The sequence below is a fragment of the Mixophyes fleayi genome, chromosome 4 (genome assembly GCF_038048845.1).
Source record: "Mixophyes fleayi isolate aMixFle1 chromosome 4, aMixFle1.hap1, whole genome shotgun sequence".
Taxonomy (NCBI): Eukaryota; Metazoa; Chordata; class Amphibia; order Anura; family Limnodynastidae; genus Mixophyes; species Mixophyes fleayi.
This window is the reverse complement of record NC_134405.1, coordinates 165487941-165513408: the sequence shown is the minus strand read 5'-3', so window position 1 is coordinate 165513408 and position 25468 is coordinate 165487941. Positions and strand designations below refer to the sequence as shown.

Below are 25468 nucleotides of genomic sequence, written 5' to 3'. Positions count from 1 at the left end.
CTAGTAATACTTACACTTAAGTTTTTCCAATGAAACTTTTTGCATGGGGATTCTGCCTGTCGCCTAATAGAATTTATTATTTGGAAGCAGGCATGTGTTGTCATTGACCTCTACTTGTGTCTGCATTATTACAATCTTTAACATTTATTTAGTCCCAGCTTTACAATTGCATGACTTCTCTTTTAAAACTTTGACTCGTTCTCTTTTATGAGAGTGCAGAAGAGATGAGTAGTAAATGAAAGTTGCAACACCCTGTATAAGGTATCCAGATGTGTTTGTCAGCAACATGTTGTTTGGATGCTGGTATTGCATTTATTCATTGTCAGATTTTAAATTGTTAAATTAAGTTGCATTTTTCTATAGGGTGTAGTGTCCATTTACAACTTTTCTGAATTTTCTTTTTTCTTTTGTGAGACACCCTCTTAGTCCTGGACTGTGGTGCAGTGCAGGATTATACATAATTTTCAAATTCATACGTATTTAACTTAACCATTTTAATGTATTTTATGTAAAAGGATTTGCTCCCCTCCCACACACAGATATTTTATATATAAGCCTTACCCTGCCTCTTACCCAGCCTCTGATTCCAGTAAGGAATGTCACTGCAGGAAAAAGCTGCATGTAAGTAATTGCTGCATACTACAAGCCTGAGAGAGATCTGCATTATAGTTTGTGTTGTAGAACTGGGAAAAGTCCCACATCTAATCTTAGGCTGAATACAAAATATGACCATGCTATGGCACTGCAATAAGGACATGTTTTGGGTGCACAATGGTACGAAATTTGGGGGAAAACGTGCCTACAAAAGGAGGTATGGTAGTGCATAATTTACAGGTGCCTGTTAGACAAAGGCCTCTGTGGTTACATGATACGGGAGGGGGATTGTGTCTGGTGCTGAATAATATACAGGTGTATGGATGTGTGCTCATAAAGAGTGTGCATGGTGCTGCACAATTTGGTGGGTAGGTGTGCCTGTGGAGCAAAGGGTGGACACATGCACACTTATCCCCTCAAATGATGCAGCTGCCCCATTTTTGCATGTACACCACCCCCGCTGCAGATTATGTAGCAACATGCTCCCAAAGCTTGCCCTTTCTGCAGTGCCATTGTGTGGTCAGATGTACACAATTCTATATTCAGTGTCTTATTAGGTGATGCATTCTCTACACTGCCATTATTAATGTGACAACACTATAAGATTTTCCCCATTCCTCACAGCAGGTAGCAATTGCTTAACTGGCTCCTTCTACTAAGTGGCACTCTTTGTTGTGACATGCAGATGCTTGCACTCCACCACTCGCGTGGCAATGAGTAAACAGTGCAGAGAGATGGTAGGTTCATGCAGCATGTTCAATGCATACATCAGCTCTTAGTAGTTGGATGGGTATCTAATCTTGTTCAGACACAATACCCACCTGGCTTACATCAGAGAAAATAGCGCTGCACAGCCTGTTTGTAAACTGAGGGACTTGAGCGCAGCCCTGTGAGGTATGTAAATGTGTAATTTGTTTTCTTAATTTTAGAATGTTTGCATATGATCATAAAATGTTTCAACTATAGTGACAGTACACTGTAGGTGCTTAGACTTTATCTTTATACAATATTAAATAACAGAATTGCACCACCATTTTTATGTAGACCCATTGTTTGCACATGTGAGCACTTGCTGAATGGTCACAATGCCATGTACTCTCCAATTCATAAATGAAATTCATCACTGAAACTATGCATCAATGTACTCTGTCAGCTGCCTCCCTCTCACCATAAATTACATGTTTAGGGCTGTTTACTGATAGATCTACACACTGCCACTGGGGTTTGTTTGTGAGGACATCTGTGTAGTTAGAAAGGGTGTTTGGTTGTCATTTGTATGCATAACAATAGTAGCATGTTTACTGCAATGTTGAACACTGTAGTATGTTCATAAAAATCACATTAAATTATATATGTCTATATACATAGAATTTGGATTCCAGGAAAATTATCATTCATTCTTTAGTCTTCTAGTGATGCACTATATTCATTGTAGTTGGCTTCTTATCATCCTTTCAGTTCAAAAGAACTGACTTGCTTGATGACTAAATTACCCGTTATCCACATCTAGCTCTCCTCACAAAAGTAGAAAATGATCTGAATACAGTCAATACTGCCTTCCAGATTATAAAATTAAAAATGAATCATTAACAAAGCATTGCTGGCTTGAGTTGTGTAAAGTGGTTGCGATGATTTGCATGATAAAGATGCAAAGGTTAATGGGTGCCATTCCTAAAGCTTCAAAATCAGGCACTTAGAGTACCACTTTGCATGATTTGATTTTATTATTATGCTAGCTCTGTACTCCTTCGATGAAGATCAGAAACTGTTACAGATATTTGGACGTACAACAGAAATATGTATTAGAAAATGCACAATTTAATGTGCTGCTTAAAGTGAGCTTCATAATGATGGCGATATTCAGAGCAAAACGCTTACTTATGTCTCAAAATCCTCTTAACTGTTGCTACTAAAGGAGAACTTTACTCGGGGAAAACCCAACAATAGATGCCCTCTCCTCGACTGATTGACAATCAATCCCCTGGGACAACCACAGTTACCTCCAAACTACCACTTCATAGTGTCCGCATTCTTCAATCCTTCACGTGCCGAGAACCAGGTGCTCTCTGTTGATCTAGCTAGGATTTGGAGGATTGAGGAATGTCACTGTTACGTAGCACTATATAGAGGTATCAGGGAGGAACCAGCTACATCTGTAACACTTGTAGCATGGAAATCCTGGAAAGTGGATTATTTGTTAGTAATTGCAAAAGGTTGTGCAGTTAAATGGTTTTTATTTAAATGGTTTTTTTATTTATGAGAAGAGACTGACGTCTCAAGTGTTTTTGGGGGAACAAATAATACTTTATTAGGTCTTCTACCCACTGGAGATTTACATGCACTTTGAAGGCTAGTAAAAGCATATATCAAACACTTTTTTTGCAGCATTTTCGAGATCACTGTAGGCTTCCCGATGCATTTACATCGCACAACAATGTTCTAACACTAGTATCAGAGGCATTTACATGCATCAAAAACTCATTTAAAAACACTGATGGGTGTCTGACCTTTTCTAGGTTTGTTTACTAAAATGTGAATCCTTAATGTGCATGTTTGTATATGCAAAAAAGATTTGTTTTCTGTCTTTTTGTTCCCATTTTCCAAAGTAATTTTCTTCGGTTGAATGAAATGATAGAAATCACACAATTAAGAGCTGTGTAATACAATAAATTATGAAGATTAAAAGTAGAGTAGGAGACCTGACTAATGAAGCATTCATTAAAAAAAGATGACTGTTTGCATACACCGACAAATGAAAAGAACCAAACTTAAAATTTTGCAAGCAAAAACATTTAAAAAACAAAACAAAAACCAAACGTCTGAAATGGTGAATTAAAAGGGTCATCTTCCAGATCGCGAAAAATTACAGTAATCCAAGATGATGATGATGAGGCAGATCAGACTGCTCCATGTGCACATTGATCTATATGTGCAGAGACGTCTGTGTTGCCCTTATATTTATATGATCTAATACTGGTAAAAATGAGATAAGCTTTTTCTTAAGAGCTTTGAGGTTGCATTAATCACTTCTTTTAATATGATGCTACCCTATGAACGTAGTATGACCACTAAGTGTGCCTAGGCAACAGTGCATTGCTGATCTACCAGTGTCTTCAACGTTTCCAACCATATGACAATGTATATTATATAATGGAACTACTTATAAAGACAAGACCAAAGACCCTTACTTACCCTTATTAAAACCTAATTGTGGTTAAAACAAGCAGTTCTTTAGTAGAAATTGGGAAAAGTTCAACATAATGGCATATCCAGTTACGTTGTAAATGATTCTCCCCTCCATTCACCTATTGTCCTCCTCTCCAACCCCCATATTGTTAAATTATGTCTACTGATATTTGCCTGATTCTGATTCTAGATCTGAATGTATGGTGAGCAATCTATTTGATAGATGCTGCCTCCTTAATAGGCTGTAATGTGTTACCTCTATTATGTGGTATCAAATATATCACATTACAGTGTAGTATGGAGGCAGTAGAGCTGCATGGAAGAAACGCAGGTCTGCAAACCCGTTGGAGAGTTTCATGCAGACTGCGCATTTCACACAGCTCTAGAACATTTTTTTTTTTCAGTTTTGCTGTACTTTTGTAAAGCATGTTCAAGTTTTAATATAAATATTATTTATAGAAGATAAAAACCGTGCACTGTTACATATTAGGCTTTCAGTACACCTCATGGTAATTGCATTCATTTTATACCAGCCAGATTTTTGCTTTATTTTTACCAGGCGCCATTTTTATAAATGTTCCTCTGTCTCCATGTTACTTGTTGGATAGAGGAAGTCATAGAAGTTTCATTCATGAGGATTTCTCCAGAGCTCCTTTGGTGCCAAGAACCCAGTAGTTGCCAAATGGAGGAACAAAGTCAAGATTGTCCTAAAGATCCTCTATAATGATGACAAAAGGTTAGTACTAGAGGCCCTAGAATCCGAAACCTTCAACAGTGCAATTATGAAAATTCCAGGGGAACACCTAGATTTATGGACATATGCCGGTGAATTACAACTAGATGGTTCAACAGATATGGTTGTCCAAGATTGGAATGTAACCATTTTGATTGGAGGAAAAATGTATTGAAATATGAGACCAGGAGGTGCTATTGTTGCACTTAAAATCTGATACTTTTGGTTGGGCTCTGCAAGTATCTTTTCAGATATACAGTGTAATTTATGCAACAAATGTTGGAATTGTGAAAGTAAGCTTGACAGATGAAACACTTTTCTCTAATCAGCTGGTGGATACCTAGAGAAAAAACCAAACCAAAGAGTTAGAAGAGGAGATTATTTGATTATACTTATCCACAGTTAAGTTTGCTATTAAGATATCCAAAGTTAAGCTACAATGTGCATAATTCTTAATGCCAAAAAGATCTACCTTGTGATGTGGAAACTTTCCGCATATTTCAAAAAAAAATCAGTGCATTATGCAACTATAGTAGCCTACTATTAGTTATTGTTATATGTGAACCCAACAAATTAAAATGATCTAAAATGCAAAGGTAGTATATTACTTCATAATGTGATGAGAAGACAACAACCAAGCATCATATAGTATTTGAAATACTCTTCTCATGAGAGAGAGCACGTTACTTAATAACTGTTTGCGGAAAGTACAGAATCTAACGTTGACCTACTATAGTGTCATTATGATTGCTTATTGGATTGATCAGTGTACAGTGTGTGAGCTCATGAATGATGGTTGAATCGATTTTAAGTCTTTGCTGATCATGTATGGAGGAGTACCAGGTTGAAGGGGTCATAGTTTGCCAGAGTTTCGATCTGACCATTCATCATTATTTGTGGAAAAAAAAAACAGGTTGCTTTCAATGTAGGTTTTGGACATCACAACCTGGAGACTTGTGACTTTGTTTGATCTATGAGAAATCTCTAATTAAAGAGCCAGATAAGTACTGAGAGATGCATTTATGTAACTTTGGCAATGCTACTTTTGATCGTAGAGGTTTTCTACTGCCGTTACAGTTAAGGTCTTCTTTGAAGAATATGGCAGATGGTATTACTATGGTGGTTCCATAGACTAATAATAATAAGCATGTTTTTCAATTAAGCTGCTTATGATGATGTTGCTTAATGTATTGTAGAAGGTGCAACCTGGAGAAGTCTTGAGAATACATGTAAGGGAGCATGCTTACCAATATCATATGCACATATTTATTCATTCTTTTTCAGTAAGTCCTTCAATAAGAAGAGTTTGGAATTAAATTCTGTACTTTAATAATAAATTGGAGTTACTTAGGATTGTCTCTGTGCAATTCGCCTTCTAGGCATAGTGAAAAAGGTGATACCCATAAAGTTCTAGAGAATCTTACTTGGGCTACTGGCTGTCTTTATTTTAAACTAATGTTTGAGTTGTAATCCAGAATGTATAAATAAATACTACAACCAAATACTATAGTATAAAAAGTATATAACACTTTATTGTACAACGATCTCTAAAAACATCACTGGTTGAGACTTCAAAATCTTCAATGACCTGACTAAAAATGTCACACTCCCAAGGTTAGAATCACTTGGCCCATTGCTGACCTTTTAGTTTATTGCTCTATATGTACCTCTATATGTACCTTTTGATAAATGTTGCTTGAGTCTATCTTCTATGTTTTTCAAGAAGACTTTGTAGTATACAGGTAGAGTTGTTTAATGTTTGTTACATTTTCATATGAGACATTATTATGTGCACTGGATAAACTTGTATGCAGACCAGTGTAATTCCTGATTTCCTTGTCTCAACCTGTTTTGTACCGATTTGTCTTGTTCAAAATGTCAAATTTCCCCGTCAAAGTTTGTTATTAAAATGCTGTGGTACATACATAAAATGATTAATTTTAACATGAAAAGTAGAAACGGGGGACCGGAAAAAACAGGGGAATACACTTGTGGGAAACCAGTGTTCCCACAGGTATAAAAATTCAAAGTGGAAACGCTGATAAAGACAGTTTATTATTTTGTTGCCTTTACATACAACACAGAACTTCTATGTCTTGCTGAGACAAAGGCTTGGTGAAAAACAAATGTCTTTAGTCCAAAAGGGGCAGAATCACATGTATCAAGCAGGAAGCCAAAATTGTCAAGAGGTGGAAAATAGGATAATCCTGCAGAGTTCCTTACTGGGGGTCAAAATATTAATTGTTTTGTGAAGATTTATCTAATGGTACTAACCAAACTGATTTGTATTACAACCATTGTTCTATTTATTACATTTTGTACCATATCCCAAATTATAGATTGAAGAGAATAACCTTCAAACATGTTGCTTGAAATTACCAAGCAATACCATTATTATACCCACTTGAGATCTAATTTGATGAACTTCGACAAAGATTTGAGTAGTTGTTAAAAATTTCTAGGCATCTCGCTATTATAGTAGGGTGACTGGGCAAGACCGTTCTTGACACCCCTAAGTTGACCTTTCTGTCTTTTTTGACAGTATCTGTCGCTGCTATTAAGAGAAGCTTGCTTCGCCACTTTTTGATTTGCAATGAGAATTTACCTATGCGCCATTATTGTTCTGCCGAACCTCCATCAATTTCAGAGTGGACTAGAGAGATGTGGCAATGGAAGAGTTGGTAGCTCAAGCTAAAAAGTGACAAACTAAATTGTTGCAACATGGTAGAGTTCAGTCGTTTTCATGGAGTCTTATGTCTATAACTAATTCCTTAAAACCAGTCTGCTTGTTGATAGGTCATATGACAGGGTTGGTTGTATATCCCTTACTCTCTCTCCTCTCTTGCCTTTTGGTTGTACGATATTGTATGCTTGCTCATCACTTTCTCTTGCTCAGTCCTACCCTTATCTCTTTTTCTGTTTTGGATTCCCTATTACCATGTAGCTCTGAGTTAAATTGTCCTACAATTCGGGCGGGCTGACTTGTTTTGTATGGCCTGGTTGTATGGCTACCTGCTTTGTGCATTTTTTTGAAAAATGCAATAAAACTAGACTAAGCAAGCAAACCAAAACTTCTCAGTTTATTTGAGGGATCTAGTAAGTTCCATACACAGCATTTTTTCTCTTCTAATTTTATTTCCTAAGAGCTACTTTGTATTTTATGGTGCGAAATATATGGTGTTTCCAAACAAATCTGCTAGCCTCAAATACTTGCAAATAATGTAAAGGACTTGGACACCTGACTGAAAAAAAAGCTGATCTCACAATTGGCCATAGTGACACTACAAACTCTGAAGAAGTGAGGGCCCAGAGTGCGATACATGATTGGCGTTTAGCATCACTTCATTACCTCTTCAGCCAGAATCACCCACTGGGTACATCCTGACTGCTTTAAATAATATGACAGTATGGTCAACGAACAAAAACTTGTTCACTATGTTTTGGGGTGTTCTATATAGATAATGATGCATATGGTACAAGTATATATATATATATCTGATGTAAAGTGAAGATATGTAAAGGAAGAAAGTTACTTTGGACCCCATACAGAGTCTTGAGGGAGACATAAGCAGGAGGAAACTCAGTGGGATAGTCAGACAGATTGACCACACAAAAAGTAATCCAAAGATTTCTAAAAGAGGCAAATCTTGCAGGCATTGCCTGGAAATTTCCATATATAGTAAGATTGTTTAAAAACTACCAGTAAAATCTTTGTTTTTTTAGGTTTTTACTAAATAGCGTAATGGAAAAATAGAATGTATTTTATAAAAATACACATTTAAAGCGATTTTTGCTTTTAGAAAACGTTTCTTTGCCATTTTTGCTTTACCTTCCCATAGTATACTACCATTAAATAACCCATTACATCTGTAAGAAGTAGAGGTGGAGAGACCTGCATTGCCATGCTCATTTAAAGTTTTCCCTCATTTGCTAGCCTATGATAAGTTGTTACAATTTAGGTATGTGCTATAATTAATAAGGAAACTACCTAGATCAGAGTGTTCAATTTATTTGGTTTGCTCATGTGCCATTATTTGTTGTACACATGTATTGTTTGTTGAAATTGGACAAGAGTTCCTTTTTGAACATTGTAAAAGACTGTTTTCTCTTGCAGCGTATGGTGGAAAGAACTAGAGGAGGAAAATTAGATCAGCTCTAGAGAAGACAGGAGGGAATCAGCATAGGTGAGCTAATAGGGAAGGATGCTCGGTGGTCCTAAGGCAGTTCTACTAATAATTCATTACCTGCTAGAAAAACCTTCGTTGATTCATTATTCCTAATCATAAGTGAATATGTGGGAGGTTTATTGTCATACTAGGTAAAATCTTCATTGTTCATATCATCCCTGACAACAACAACCCATGGGGTAATATTACCAAAGAAACTGTGACCGAGACCTGGATTACGGTCTACAACAAATAAGTCACTACACATTAAAAATGCAACCAATTTGAGTGGAACAATTGTATTTTCAGAAGACAAATGCAGACAGAAAAAGTTGTCATATTTTTAATGTTATTGATAAACAGCTCTGCATTAATATTATGGGTCATTGTTGCATGTTGATCTAGTATCCTGGAAGCCTACTGTGATTTGATTTTTACCAAGTTGTAATGGACAATTTGGAACAGAAGGAATTTAGCATTTAATACTTGATTATTACTTAATTATTTTATGTGCTATATGAAGAGTGAGATAAGTAAACCATGTGCTGTAAGGTGCACGTTCAGGAGAACACAATTGAAGGACTGCTCCATATATAACACTAACTCCACTAGTTTAATGCAGCTGTTTATGAACTTCTAATAATTATTCACCAACTTTTGAGTAAGTTTTTCCGCTGCTTGTTCAGCTGTGAGCCTGTATTTTTAAAGGGGTCTTGTACACATTTAACCCCATAGAAAAAAAAAGTTCACCAAAGTTAACTTTTTTTTATTTTAAAGCAGCAATCCCACATAGGTTTTTTTTTTTCTTTTTTTCTTTAAATAGCAAGTTAAGTACATTTTTAAGCAAGCATCGGAGAATCATTTTTGTTACCCATATTCCTACTAATCATTGTCTCCTTTTCAAAATATCTATATAGGTTTCATAAAATATGGCTACTAGCTACACAGGTTCAGCATGTCATGTGAAGGCAGAAGAGGGGGTAGGCTGAGGAAGGGGAGGATTTTACAGTATACAAGGCAAAAAGAGCTTGAGTGGTGTTCCGAAGCTTCTCTACTCACTGCATCATGTACCATGTGACTGTGGTTGCCATGGTAGTCCATGACAGAATGCTAGCAGCCTCAAATCAGAATCAAACAAAAGAAAAGTGGTAACACCAACTTCTTGTAGCCTGCCACAGTGATTTATATTAAAAACACTCTTCAAGTATTCATGGGATTGCTGCTTTAATATCGCCTTAGGTCATTCTTAAATCCATTCTCAAACAAAGTTGCAATGGTAATTTGGCATTCCATAGATCTCCTGTTCTTTTATACAGTGAAAATCCTACCTCTTATTAAATTTACCTTTATCCTTTCATATTTGTTGTCTCTCGAATAGCCATCTTTTTAAAAAGCCACCAATGAGATGTTAAGTCTTGTTATGGTCTATACAAAAGGCATTATTATAGTGAAAATAAAATGCCACCTATGATGTTTGAGTGTGTTGGGATGTTGGAATAGATCACATGGGTATCTCTGGTCAGCCATTTTGTAATCCTTGACCAAATTGGCCTGACTTTGCTCCATGTGTGTACCTAGAATGATAATTTACATCCATGGTTTGCAATAACTCTTTTTAATAACATGACTACAACTGATAGACTTTATTGCAGGACTAAAACTATTTTATGCAAATGTCTATATATATCCATCAGAGAACATGTCCAGTAATACTATTAGTTAGTCTAAGACCTTGTAACTTTTTTTTAAATATGGTCTTGAAAACATTTGCTGAAATATTTTTTTTATTTCTCAGAAGCCTGTGTTTAGTTACTTGCATTATTATTATTATTATTATTATTATTATCATCATCATCATCATCATTAGGCATATATAAAAGAAAACTGTCCATTTATATCCATGATGCCATAAAATTCCTGGCTGTTGCAATGTTCTTGTGCTAAGACCAGATATCTAGTCCGGTTGGGGTAAGACAGCAGAATGTGATTGTCTATACCAGTGGTTCCCAGTCTATACCAGTGGTTCCCAACCTTTTTTGACTTGTGTACCTCTTTTGAACTCATTTCTATAAATTGTACCCCTTGTTTTTAAAATAGCTGTTTTTAAATACTGACACCTTTGTTCACTGCCTAAATACTTGTGTTTTATGGTGGCTGCATTCCTGACATTCCCACTCTTAAGCTGTGTCTCCCTTTACACTTTCTTTTACCTATGCCCCTGCACCATCGTCTTCCCTGTCTCTCTCACACATCCCCCTACACCGTCTTCTGAACAGTCTGACGTCTCTATTGGCTGTTACCATAATCTCTATAATAGGCTGGTGATATAGAACAGAACTATTCACATCTCGGCCGTCACCTCCGCTTCTTGCAGTTTCTCAGTCTCCTAGCAACTTCAGTCACGTTCATTGTTTCACCCAATCAGAGACAGAATAGCAGAGGGTGGGAGCTCTTGAATTGTCGCGAGCTAAAGAGACATGTCCTCTCTCCAATGTGCCATTACTTATTATTTTTGGAGTACCCCTGAACCGCCCAGCACGTGCCCCTGGCAGCACGCATACCACCAATTGGTAACCATTGGTCTATATTCTCTACTCTCTGTGCAAAACAATGTTTAAATCATTCACTGTGGAGAGTATAGCAGACTATACCTTATATACAGGTACAGTATACCTGTATAACGTTTCAATCTGCTAATAGATGATATGACAGCTGCTACTACCCATATAATATTTCCCCTGTTTTATTTTTATTTTTGCCGCTATACCCAGGAAGCCCCTTGTGATTTAAATGCCTTCTAATGTTGTGTCTAATACTAAAAAGTCTGTTGAAACAGTAAATCAATATTATAGTAATATTATGAAAATAAATAAAATAGAATATGATAAATATAGCAAAGGGAATTTTTTTTTTTTTTTTTATATAAAGCGATATTCCTTTGCTAAAAACACAAACTGGTATACAGAAGTGTAGGGACACAACATATTATGTTTATCTTTTAAACACAGTGGGACATATTCAATTAGCTTCCGGGATCGCAGCTACATGTGGCCGCCTCCTTCCTGACACACCGCAGATTTTCCTTCTCGCCCCATAAGGTTGCGAAGGGAAATCTACAATGTGACCGTACTGTAATTGCACTTTATGTGTGCAGCCGCGATCCCGTAAATTAATTGAATATGCCTCATGTTGTATTATAGCTTTAAAATATAAATGTACTAGTTACCTGCTTATTAGGTATTTTTATAACATTTATTTATGAAGATCGGCAAATAAAATTCAAGGATCAAAGTGGATAATAGGTTGATGTTGTATAAAAAGAGACAAATGGAACCAGTCCAAGAATATGGCATACCTAAGCAGGGAAACAATCAAGGTCAGAAACATGGTAGCCAGCTGATCAGGTTTTGTTTTCAAGAAATGGACAAAGGAGGGTATAGGGGGAAGGTGGTGTGGTATCTAGTTAGATATTTATATTTAGTGAATGAAGTGTTAGAATGGCTTTATAAAAGAATGACTTTATATAAGATACTCCATTCTATGAAACCAGTTGTCAAGATATTATTTAAAAGTTAACGCTGAAAAAATATTGCGGCTCCGAACCTTTGCACGCTGCTTTAACATAATTTTTTGGATATTGTGAATTTTATTTGGAAAAATATCACTACTGCTATTAAAGCTTGCACATCACATAAACAAAATATCTACTTTGTCACTAAAATGAATTTTTTACTAAATATGTATTTGCCATAGCCAAATGTAATGTATATTACTAGTGGAAGCACTGTAGTCTCATTGATGCATGCACTTTTCTCCCTTTCCATTGACTTATGATCTGCATTGTTTATTTGTTCTGGCCTTGTGTGGTTGCTTGACTACCTAAAAGCCCAATTTGTCATTAAGGGGGTTGGTACTTCCTACTGTACCTGATCATGTTACCATACATTTAAAAGAGCTTGCAACTAGATGGCTGATGCACAAACAAACCAGTCATTTATACTAGAATTAAGAACTGCTAACTTAAGCCTCCTATTATTTTGTAATCACCAGATATGCACAGCCTTATTGTAGCCAAGAAAATGTAATGAGAATATGGCAATGACTCAATCTGAGAATATGCTGTGTACAGAGGACGTTCTGAGATGTGAAGGCTTATTTGATTATTTGAATTTGGTGAAAATCTAATGAGAAACTACAGCTAAAGTTGTTTGTATTTGTAAAAGGGTACAAGTGTTAGCTATTATTTTTTTTCAATTAAAGTAAGTATGCAGGGTTAGGTTTTCAAGTGTGGTGATTATTATTAATACTGTTAATAGTATTTTATTTTTCTAAGATCAGTTGTGGACTTTAACTTGTATAACATTGGTGGCATGTAAAAATTGGTACCAGTAGTTAAGTTACCTCTGGGACTTGCTGCAAATGTGATTGGTTGTCCATATCGTCGTGCATTTGTAAACATAGCTCAATACAATGCTGCCTGGGCCTGACTGACTCGCCATACCACAGGGGGGCCTGACTGACTGACTCGCCATACCACAGGGTCGCCTGACTGACTGACTCGCCATACCACAGTGGGGCCTGACTGACTGACTCGCCATACCACAGGGGGGCCTGACTGACTCGCCATACCAGAAAAGGCACAAGTAAAAGTTGATTCTCATAACACTGATGACAGGAGAATTTTAAAATCTTGCAATTAAGGCACATAGGAGATCCTATTTTGACCAGTCAGTGCCATGCACTCATGACACAATGTCCAGGAATTGGACACTTGCCACTTTGATAGTTAAGGGTTTACTATTAAAGTATGCGTTTGGATGAAGACATGTTTTTAATAAGTCTGCAATGCATGAACATATTATAGATAATCTCAACGTTATGTGGATGATCTTAGATACTTAAAGTAAACAGTGTGAATGTGAAAGTAAATTCTGATGGCATTTTTGTGCAATTTTCATCCTAGGGATTGTGACACACGGGATGACTGCTTAATGTTGACTCCAATTTATACCATTAGCCATGATAGATAGATAGATATATATAGATATATATATATATATATATATATATATATATATATATATATATATATATATATATATATATAGTGTGTGTGTGTTTTGCAATATTACATGTAAGTAATGAATATAAGTGATGCCATTATGCCATTATTTACAATACATGTCATTAGGAGGTTATAGATTACTATAGTGAGGATTCCCTCCTCCCTGTGTCTTCATTGTCACTTGCTGGTTCACTCTGTGGTTTTACATATTGATATTTAAGCACCACCTGCATTTTGTGTATGTTGTGATGACTGTTATGGGCGCCAACTGACATTTCACTTCATGAGCTCTTACAATACCACAAGTTTATTATTGAGATGACTTTTAAGGTATTGTTCTGCATTATTCACAGAAAATGAAACTGGCAGATTGACATCTGTAGGTTAAGCTTCACCAACTGCCACAAAGTGTTAATGTGGTTCACATTTGTATAAGTTTGGGAATATTGCTGATGCCTGTGGTTACTGGGAGTGTAATATGTACATTATTTGTGTGTCATGTGAACTTTTCTCTTTTCTAGCGGCCCTGTTCCTGTAGTGAGCCTTGAGAAAATCCCAAATCTTGTAAAACCAGATGGTGCCAATGTTAAAATGAATTCAACCGCCAACTCTTCCTCTACGGCAGCATCTTCAGTATCCTCTCTAGCAAAGCAGTCTCTGGTACCGAAACCTGTTCCGCCTTCACCGGAAAAGATACTGAATGGGAAAGGAATTTCCTCTCTAGACAAAAAGCATCAAAATGGTACCAAAAGCAGTAACAAGCCTTACAAAAGACTTTCTGGTGAGTGCAGTGCCTGGGTAAATCTCAGAATATCGCCTACTCCCGTTCTAATTCAGTGGTTTCCTAGAAGTCCACAAGGAACTCCAATGGTCGCATCAGATATATCAGCCAGTGCTTCTGGGAAATAATCCACAAACTCTGCCTAGAGGACAGGAGTGCGAAGTTGAACCGCTGTTCTGATTGGCTGGGATTTTGAAGATAAAGCTGCATCTGCAGATATATATCTCTGCGGATGCAGGCTTTATCTTCAAAATACCAGGCAATCGGAACAGTGGTTCTCACTCCTGTCCTTAGATACATACATAGATATTTTTATTTATTTATTTTAGTCACTTCTCTTTCTTAGGGAAGATCATTATTTTTTTTTTACAGAGACCCCAGTTGCCCAGTGATCTGTAAAACTAAGTTGTCTGTGACATTAACTAAACAGAGAACAGTCGACAGTTGCATCTAAGTTTAGAGAATGGGGAGTTCCCTGAAATAGGAAGAATATTAGGTTCAAATATTTTGCTGGTATTCACCGCTGCTCCCTCTCATTGCTTTCTCAAACATTTGAGGCTGTAAGTCAAATTTGTTTTTGTTTTTTTTAGGCTTTAAGCCTAAATTAATATTAGGCTATACAATAGAACTATGAGCACTACATATATGTGTGTATGTATGTGTATATACGTGTATGTGTGTATATACATTTTTATATATATATATATATATATATATATATATATATATATATATATATATATATATATATATGTATGTGTGTATATATATATAATATATTTGTGTGTGTGTATGCTACTACATACTATTTTATTGTATTTTATTCTGGTATGGGTCAAAGTGAAAGTATAAAAGTTTAATAATTGTTGATCTTCTGTCAATTAGAGAGAGAATTTGACCCAAATAAACACTGTGGAGTATTGGATCCTGAGACAAAGAAGCCGTGTACAAGATCTCTAACCTGCAAGGTAGTTATTGGCACAATATTACACACTAAAGATAAATAGAAACATTTTAATATGTAATGACAGAGTTATTGCCTAAACCATGGACCGTTTTCTTAACAAGCAACTATTTATAAATTAAACACAATAAATCATCATATATTTAGCAATATAGTAGAATGTAATTTTTATCAATGTAACAAAAATAAAACCCCAACTGTAAATCTGGTCAGGAGATGACTGATACCTGTGCAGCCATCTTCCTACCATACTAACAGGCCCCATCTGGTCTGTGGAATAACTGGAACTGTGTTCATATTGGCTGTGCCCATGTGTGGCTAAATTGGAAGTAGATCATGTTGCTCAGAGCTTGTGATGGGACCCGTAGGCCTATTATATTAGTTCAATATTTGATTGGATGACTTGGGGGTTGCACACAACAATGTTAGTTTGGCTGACTGAACTGTAGCATGTGGCAAGTGTTGAGTGGCTTCACTGTATTTTTATGGCTTTATTACAGTATGTTTGACATGCAAATGAGGCCCAAGCACACTAGTTTTTCTTCTTTTTCTTCTTTTTCTTCTTTTTCTTCTTTTTCTTCTTTTTCTTCTTTTTCTTCTTTTTCTTCTTTTTCTTTTTCTTTTTCTTTTTCTTTTTCTTTTTCTTTTTCTTTTTCTTTTTCTTTTTCTTCTTTTTCGTATTACTACATATACAGGAGTTTTTGAAGCACAGGTGGCTTTTTTGTCTTTTTAATACAGTTTGTGAGTAGACTAAATAGATAAATATAACTGGTACAATATTTATTTCTTACATTTATCTCTGCTCATTAGACACATTCCCTTAACTACAGACGGGCAGTCCCAGGTCGTAAGAAACCGTTTGATATTCTCCTAGCTGAACACAAGGCTCGATCGAGAGAAAAAGAGGTCACAAAAGACAAAGAGCACCCACAAAATACACGAGAAGCGCATCAGAACCAGCCTGCACCAGCACAAGATCAGTCGTCTGGGCTGTCTGCCGGCTCTGCTCCAGAACCAAAAGTGACATCTCCTGCAAAAGCCAGACCTCCAAACTCTGTCCTACCAAGGTAAGCACAATGTCTCCCTAAACTAATATGTCCTTTTATTCTGATATTGCAAATGTGGAAAATGAATGTATTTAAATCTGAAAATCTGCTGAACAATATGAAGGACTTCCAGTCTGCAAATATAGGGGTTTGACCCTTCTTAATTGACTGATAGATGTCAATTACTCAATACATGCCTTTCTTTCTAACCTCATTTCTTGCCTTACAACCATGTATATATACCTTCAGGCACAGGTGTTTTTTGTTGTGTTGATATATGATGCAACTCTTCTGTGCTGCCTGAGTTGTACATAGTTCTATCCAGAGATGTGCTTTGTCTCCTATACCTGGGAAATAAAAGTCTGATAAGAATAGGTAAACAGTAGAGGAGGAAATGAGAAGAGCATTTAGTAATAGTTGCATGAAGACAAATACAAAATCAACGTTCTCTGAATGTGGGAACACATGTACAAATGATTTATTTATTATGGGTTATGTTACATACGGTATTTGAATATGCTTGTTTTAGCCTCTATGTATATTCCTGCTTTATTTATGACAAACAAATGATGATCGTTATAAACATTATATTATTCAGAATATAAAAGGCAATTGTTAGATTTATAAAGAAACCATCCAGGACTAATAAATCATATGATGATGTCCATCGCAGCTAACTGTGCATTTTTTATTTTTCCAGACCATCTTCTGCAAATATCATAAACAGCACAAGTTCAGTAAACCACAGTGCTTTTGTGCACGAAACCACTATTAATACTGCGGCAGGGGATCTGGCCAGTCGTCTCTCCAGTGATGAAGGGGAACTAGAAGGTGTTGAAGAGGCAGAAAAACTAGACTGTTACTACTCTGGGCATCATCCTAAACCTCTTGCGGTATGTACTTTCCTATCGGCCGTTAACCCCTGCCCCTGGGTTACAGACAATCTTAGTGATGTCATATGGTGACATCATTGGGATTTCCTGTGACACTGCGATAACACTTTGTTTAGTAGTTTTGGTTTATTTCAGGTAAAAGTATTAAGTGACAGTCAGTAGATTGTTCACGCTTTGTGGACTATATTACATATATATATATATATATATATATATATATATATATAAGATTATGTGGTTTCCAAGCAGTGCCATCATACAAAAGTAAATTGCCTGGTCTGATCCTTGTATGTGGCCAGCTTTTTCTTTTGCCATGAACAAGAATGAGCCATCTCTATTTGTCTCCAACTGCTTGTATTGCATCATTTACAATGAAAATAAATTTCTAGGTGGAACGCATGAAATAATTAAGAAAAACACCCCTGTATGCAATGATTTTTACTGTTTATAGTATCGGAATGTAGAGAGTTGAATGCAGAAATGTTGCATGTTGTCTTCTGACATGATTGATTTAGTATATATGATAGATGTTACATAATAATTATAATCTACTATATAAATGCCTAGTCTCTAATATATATAAGCCTAGTGGCGTGTGTGGGGAAAAAAAAACAAGCTGCAGCGCCACCTGCTGGGCAGAGTTATACACTGACCTATATATTTCTTGAAGGAGATGTGACAGTTGGGAGTGGTTGGTGGTTGCCGGGGGTGACAGTGGGGAGTTTTTAACACCTTAAGTAGCTTGATGAAGGATGAGGTGATGGAGAAAAATGATGAGGTGGTGACATGTGGACAAAACCACGTTAAAAAAGGGCGCTTGCGTCGGGAAGTAACGCTCTTCCCCTGAAGAGGCCTGGGCTAGGCCCAAATGCATGACAAGAACCTTTTTAACACCTTAAGTAGCTTGATTTGACTAGAATGCATGAGTATCATGCACGGGTTAACTTGTATTCTAATAATAATCTAACTTGCTTGTAAAATACTAGTGAAGGAATCTGATATCAGAGAAGGCATTCTCATTCACTCATAGGAATGACTATACCAATGTATGGTACAAGTGTTTTATTTGTAGAAATGCTGCGTTTACTAATCTAAATATGTTTAAACGGTTGTAGACCTGTTTCACATATATTCTTCATTTCATTTGATTTGCAGTTTTGCTCATTTGGAAGTCGTTTGATGGGAAGAGGGTACTATGTGTTCGATAGGCGGTGGGATCGATTTCGTTTTGCATTAAATTCCATGGTGGAGAAACACTTGAATTCTCAGATGTGGAAGTAAGTGATTAGTGTGTAAATATGGTCTATTGCTATATCCTGATTCAATCATTCTTTGACAGAAAAAGTGCTGCAAAACACACAACTTCTATTAATAAAACTTGCCATGTTAGCTTTAGTTACTCAAAACAGACTAACCTGGTAAATTGCAGTCACTTGTGAACAAAACACAAAAAACAATAGAGTTAGAAAGCACACATATTTCATTGAAAGAACTAATCATTATGTTAAGTTTCGCAAATGCATTTTAAAACCAGAGAATCTCCTTCCTTTAATAAACGGCTTTATTCTGACATATTGGGGCATATTCAATTGTCTGCGGTATTGCCGAAAATCCAGCGGTCCGCGCAGGATTACCGTTATTATGGTAATCCTGCGCGGAAAAACCATTAATACAGTAATTTACTCGCTGGATTTCATGCGAGCTGAAATCCAGCAAGAGATTATCATATTAACGGTAATAGTTTTTGCGCGCTCGAACCCATGGACAATTGAATACCCCCCATAGTGTGTAGGTTTTATGCTTCTAAATATGGATAGATGTGTCAAAGAAAAATATGAAAAAACAGTTGACTCTTGATATCACTGTATTCTACACTACACGTGGGGATACCTATTACAATACTCCAAGGTATTTGAACATATTTCTTCATTGTTAGAAATATTTTCACTTAATAGATGTATCAGTTCTGAGGTTCTAATATATTTATCTTTTTTTTTTTTTTGTCCCCCTCAAAGAAAAATTCCTCCAGCCGCAGATAGTCCTATGCCTTCTCCAGCAGCACATAGCAGCAGCCCTTTCCCTGCATCTGTCCTGCAGCCTTTCAGCAGCCCCACTTCCGTATACCTCCCCTCACCTCCCACTAACTCCAGAACCACCTCTCCATATATATTGTCCAACGCGTCCTTTGTTCCATCGTCAGATACAAACTCAGTCACATCGCACACCACGGCGTTCCCCCATGTCACAAACACACTGAATATCATGGACTCTGCTTTCAAAGCCCCTTCAGCCATTTCTCCTGTGCCGACCACCAGCCCTTCACCATCACACAAGCTGCCAAAATCCAAGCCTGGCAAATCATCAAAAGCAAAAGACCTGTCTTCGCGGAGCGACGAGCCTTCAAGTAACAAAAAGAAAAAGCCTCAGACGCCTTCTTCCACCTCCTCCTCCTCTTTACCTTTGCAGACGTCCTCCTCGTCTACGTTTTCAGGGTCCCACAAGAAAAATTGCGTGTTGAATTCTAGTGCGACGATAAACAATTATCAGGCGACTTCTTCCTATAACAATGTGTCTGTGCACAATGCAAACAATGGAACAAGCCCAATCAGTGCCAAACTGGAACCGCCAGTAAGGACTTCTTTATCTGGTAGCTCAACGGACTCTATAAAACATATGAGCATGGTTGTTAGCAGTATTGACTCTAGCCTGTCAGTGCCTTCCCTGGTGCACCATACTGGGGAGCACACACTGGCAGTGCACAATGCAGTGTCTTCGCTGCCTCTTCCCTTTGACAAATCAGAGGGAAAAAAGCGTAAAAACTCTAGTGCAAGTAGTAAGGCCTGTAAAATCACTAAAATGCCTGGGATGAACAGTGTTCACAAAAAGAGCACCACCAACCTTATATCTTCTGTGCCAGATCCCCCAAATAGCTCCATGTCACGACAGGTAGGTTTATAGATTGGTTCTTTATTATATTGTTTTTTTTCTCCTGCACTGTAGATCTTTAGAATTGTATGTCCATAACTTTTCTTTCCACCGTAAATGAGCGGTATAATCAAAATTTGTATGTGGGTATAATTTGTGACACAGCGCAGTTTTTCACAAGAATGAAAGTCATACATAAGTAAAATGATTGTACATGATCGAAAATATGGGAGTAAATGTATTTGCCCTGCAGAGATTGCAATCTAGATCTAAAAACAAGTTGCCTGGTGGATTTGGGGGCTCTAAATAAGCAGTTTCCAAGTCCCAGTTGCCATAACTGATAACTTGTACTGATGAGACAGAATGAATAATAATAAGAATGACGCATGAATGAAGAATGAATAATAAGAATGAAGCAATGAAGCAGCAGTGTACACGTTGGAATTATGGTACTGGATATAGTCTGCTTGCTTTAGAGGAGTGCGTAAGACTAAGCTTTTCATGGAAATGTGTCTAGATGTGTGACTAGTGTGTGGTTTGTGCATTCCCTAAGGACACCGTTGTGGGTTTATTATATGTGCAAAGCATATATAGTTTGACCTGATTTTTTTTTTTTTTGTAATATGTTGTATTTTATGGTGGTTTTTTTTAAGCTTATAGCTTGAGTTCAGTGGGTGTACATAATTCATATTGTACACACGTGTATGATATGGGCACTGGGCATTATGTATAATAATATATTAATACTTACATAATGTTGTCTCCAAACTCCTTTACCAAACTCTTCAGCTTTTTTTTTTTGTATATAAGGATTGTTTAAGATAACAAAATGTGTTTGTCACTCACGGGCCTAGTCCGGTGAATCTACACTTTATCCAACAGCGATATTTTTCATGGTAATGAAAAGTAAGTTGGAGAAATTTGATGATGAAATTTTGCTTCATCTATAATATAGTTGAGACAGACACACTATAATCACTATACACTATAAGACACACCTCCCATTAATCACTCATTCCAGATACACATTATTTATTGCTGATTTATTTGCTGTACTTAGACTGCATTCTGTTTTGGTAGTATTCATACTAAATCATGGTCATACTTACATACAGGCATACAATGCCAGGCACCTTCAACTGGAACTGCTTACACTTCTAAATAATGTGTATAGCAGCTGGAACACTTTTTTGCTTGTAACTATGGCTAAATCATTCTTAACCATCATTACTAAGGATCAGGAGTGCTGGGGCGCAGGTAGAGTGCTGGGGCGCAGGCTCCTTGGCTCCACATGTGACACCTGGAGAATGGATTAAAATATGTGCTATAATCTGTTGGTTGCAGGGACAGGCATCCATCAGGGACACACAGGGCTAGATTTACTAAACTGCGGGTTTGAAAAAGTGGAGATGTTGCCTATGGCAACCAATCAGATTCTAGCTTTCATTTATTTAGTGCATTCTACAAAATGACAGCTAGAATCTGATTGGTTGCTATAGGCAATATCTTCACTTTTTCAAACCCGCAGTTTGGTAAATATGCCCCACAGAGTCTTAGTAATATCTTTTATAAGAGCTGTTCTTTTAATTCTATACACACACATTTTGAAGGTAGAGATGCTATTCATTTTACATGCACTACTGTCACATGTTTTAAATAGTTTTATACACAGGGCAGTTATGGGGTAAACCACCATCTAGCCCCTTTCACCAAACCAGACTGACCCCCTTACATGAGGGTCAGTGTGGGCATTTGCTTTCCCTTCACACTTGTTTTAATGGTGTTGGACTGGAGGGTTGGTCGCCCTCTCTCAACTCTGGTGCCACAAAGTCTGCGCTGAGCAGGGTATTATCTTTATCTCCCACCCAGACACTCTTCTAGGGCTTTGTCTTCTACAAGACAAACTTGGTTTTGGGAGGTTTGGAGTCAGATCCTGCAGCTTCCAAACTATGTTTAACTGACACAATTTACTCTGCAGCATACTAAAGTATGTGTTATGCAAAGTATGTAGTGTTAGGGTGTCTGCAGATGTAAAGTTCTATATCAAAGTAGGGAAGGACCAAAGTACATAAAGTGTACAAAATGGATTCCAGAACACAGACTCTGACAGATATACCATTATCTGTTGCCCTGGTATGAACTTGCCATGTCTGTTGGGACATATGTGTAACACTTAGTCACTTGTACTTTGGCTGTTTCTAGTGTGGGTTCAAGCTTTCTGCAGTAACTTTCTTTTATTTCTTCTTACCAGTTGGGGAAAAGTAGCAGTGTAGCTTTATCACAATCTACTCCTTCAAGTACATCAAATCCTGCACACAACAAGCAAGTAAGTACACTTTTCTGTAGGATTTTTGCCTCATCTAGCAAGCATGTACATAAATGTACTTTATTTGACCTCCCTTTAACCACCATTTTTGCAAATACAATTTGAAATAAACACATTGCTGTAATATATCTAAAGGACAACATTAATGTGACAATTCTGACTGGTACACTGAGTATGTTGTGATGGCCTTGATAGTAGCAATATTGTGCTCTAATGATAGTGATATGCAAATCGATAACACATATGGATATAGCATTTAGTAAACTGTCTTGTAACACTGGGTGATTCTGCTGCCATTACATAGCCCATGAAGTATGATTTCTTCATTTGTAATGTAAAATACCAAACTATTTATCAGTGTGTCTGGCTAACCGCATGCTTTGCTATTGAATCATTTTAAGTATATGAGGTAACAGTGAGAAGCATAGTCGGGTACATAGTCAACACTGAATGACTGATGTCAGTGATGATAATTAAACCAATTTTAAATGATTGAATCAGCAGCATCTTTGGTCTGAGCAGTGGTTTCCGTCATTCACTTGAACACGCAGCTGTATAGCCAGGGAACAGCACGAGATTGATTGTTACCACCACTGAGGCGAATACAGCTACACTGTGTAATAAAAATCCCCACAGTGTATTGTATGTAAGAAGTGTTTTATCTCATTAAAAATATTGTACCTGACTCAATCTCCAACAGATATTAGCTGGTGGAGTACAAATGACCATGCACCCTTCCGCATGGCAAGAAACATTTCTGAAAATGCAGCCTCTTCATCCTTCATCACATTACTTTAATCTTGTTCAGCCAATAGAAAGCTCTATTCTGCTTTGCTTTATAAAATGAGGCACCCTGGTACTTTAGTGGGATTGTATTCATTATGCCCAACTGCTCCCCTGTGCCCGGGCAAACGTCTGCTTCTCAAATGCGGCCAAAGCTCACCTATGTTCCCCTGCAGAGATCTAAGCACATTTGTGCAAATCGAGGAGCACAGCAGGCTCAAAGCTGTATTTACACTGCGGAGGTGCAGTCTTGTCCATCATATATGGCGTTTCACGGGGGAGGTGGGGATAGTGTCTATTTTGTTCAGTTAAAATGTGTTTTTGTAAGGTATGGTTATGGATAACTTTTTAAGTATATGGACAGGTGGCTTATGAACCCTTTTTTCATTATGCATAAGGAGCACAGGGTTGGCAGAAAGGCCACTTGGTGGGTCCTATTCAGTCATTACCCATACCCCTACTGCTCAGCAGAATGTGGAAAATCACCAAACTTTTCAGCAATAGCCTGGTAATAGGGGCAATGACATTTCCCACCTCTTAAGGGGGACACCAGCCCTGCTCTGTCTAGTCGAGTTATCATTATAATGGGGGACCTCATGTTGCTGGTTTCCTGCTATAGTATTAGCACAGGCTGACTAGTGCTGGAGCTGGTAATCACATTTTGAAGGGAGCTATGCTGCCTGTTTTTCCCCAAAATATTGATTTATTCTTATTAGCAGAATTGGCCCTGCCTAAATAGGGGGACTGGTTCTTCCTATTGACACAGAACTAGTGCTAACAATAAATAGATCCACAGCAGCTGGATATTAGCAGATTGACGATTGTGATATAATTGAAGTATAGTATCTACTATTGTTTGTGTAGCACCATCAATTACGTAGTGCTTTAAATGGAATATTAAGTCACTCACAGCAGCCCATTGGAGCTTACAGTCTAAATTCCCTACCACACAAACACACACACATTTGGGTCTGTGGTTGGAGGAAACCGAAGCACCCAAGGGAATCTCACTCAAACAAGGGGAGAACATGCAAACTCCTTACACTGTACTGATTGGGCTGGTTGCCCATGGGCCGATCTTGCCACTTGGCGCAAGCTCGAAGCCACAGATCCAGTGTCCAATTTGAACAAACACACTTAGCAGTCAAATTTGATGAGATCCAGCTGATGCAGGCCAATAGCCACCATTAGGTATAGAAAGTATTTTAGTTCAGTTGGTAACTACAGCTTTTCACTCAATTCTTTTCGGCTGTATTTTGTTTCACTGACAGCTTCAATTGCTGCAATCTAAAGTAAACGGCAGAGTGGTCCTGTCTAATTGTTTTATAGCAGGCCTGAAGTTTCACATAGTGAAAATGTGATATGCAGATATAACTAGCTGTCACATGTAAAGATGTATACCATATATAGAAGGAAATGGTTTTCAAATGGGACATACAGCTATAAAAAATAAGTAGTTGTGTGAAGTTCTGAAGGTTGTGTTTTTTTGCCTTTTGGTGACATTACGTAATGCATACTGGATTGCTCCTACATTTTTTAACCTAGCTTGGATTGTATAAGGCTCATGCCAAGTTCATCCAAAAATAATAAAAGCTAGACAAGCATATACATACAGAACTTTACAGTACAGAACTTTATTTGGAGAAAAGACCCCCCAAAAATACCTTTTTTTTTTTTTTATTGTTACCTATTCCCTATTTAACCCTCAAAACTTTTACACCAATTTTATGCCATATCAACAAAACATTTTATGGCCCAGACTCGCTAGAGACCTTGTATACAGAAATAATTGAATGTTGGCCTACCTGCACAAAACCTTCAACTGTACAATTGGCCTGCTTGTTGGACCAGCTTAAGGACTGGTTGGTCGTCGACGCCCCCCCACCCGTGGTGACATATTAAACAACATTTCTTCTGTCCCTTTCCCCTATATATACGATCTTATATAGCTAGATAAAAGTACAGACCACTAGGTGTCATCATGCTAAGGAGCGTATTGTATTGGA

At 37.3% G+C, this 25468-nt stretch overlaps 1 protein-coding gene across 6 annotated transcripts in view; it reads left to right on the top strand.

The window, feature by feature from the left end:
- The window catches only part of ATXN7L1 (ataxin 7 like 1), a 97443-nt gene that overhangs the window by 63484 nt on the left and 8491 nt on the right, over positions 1-25468 (top strand). For 5 of the 6 annotated variants that reach the window (XM_075208786.1, XM_075208789.1, XM_075208788.1 and 2 more), the window contains 7 exons: positions 14266-14525; positions 15411-15493; positions 16300-16556; positions 17236-17428; positions 18584-18705; positions 19444-20374; positions 22605-22679. In XM_075208786.1, coding sequence (XP_075064887.1) covers positions 14266-14525; positions 15411-15493; positions 16300-16556; positions 17236-17428; positions 18584-18705; positions 19444-20374; positions 22605-22679 — 1921 coding nt within the window. Of the gene's footprint in view, positions 1-8399; positions 8698-14265; positions 14526-15410; positions 15494-16299; positions 16557-17235; positions 17429-18583; positions 18706-19443; positions 20375-22604; positions 22680-25468 lie in introns of those variants that run through there. The other variant, XM_075208792.1, reaches the window with a different exon arrangement.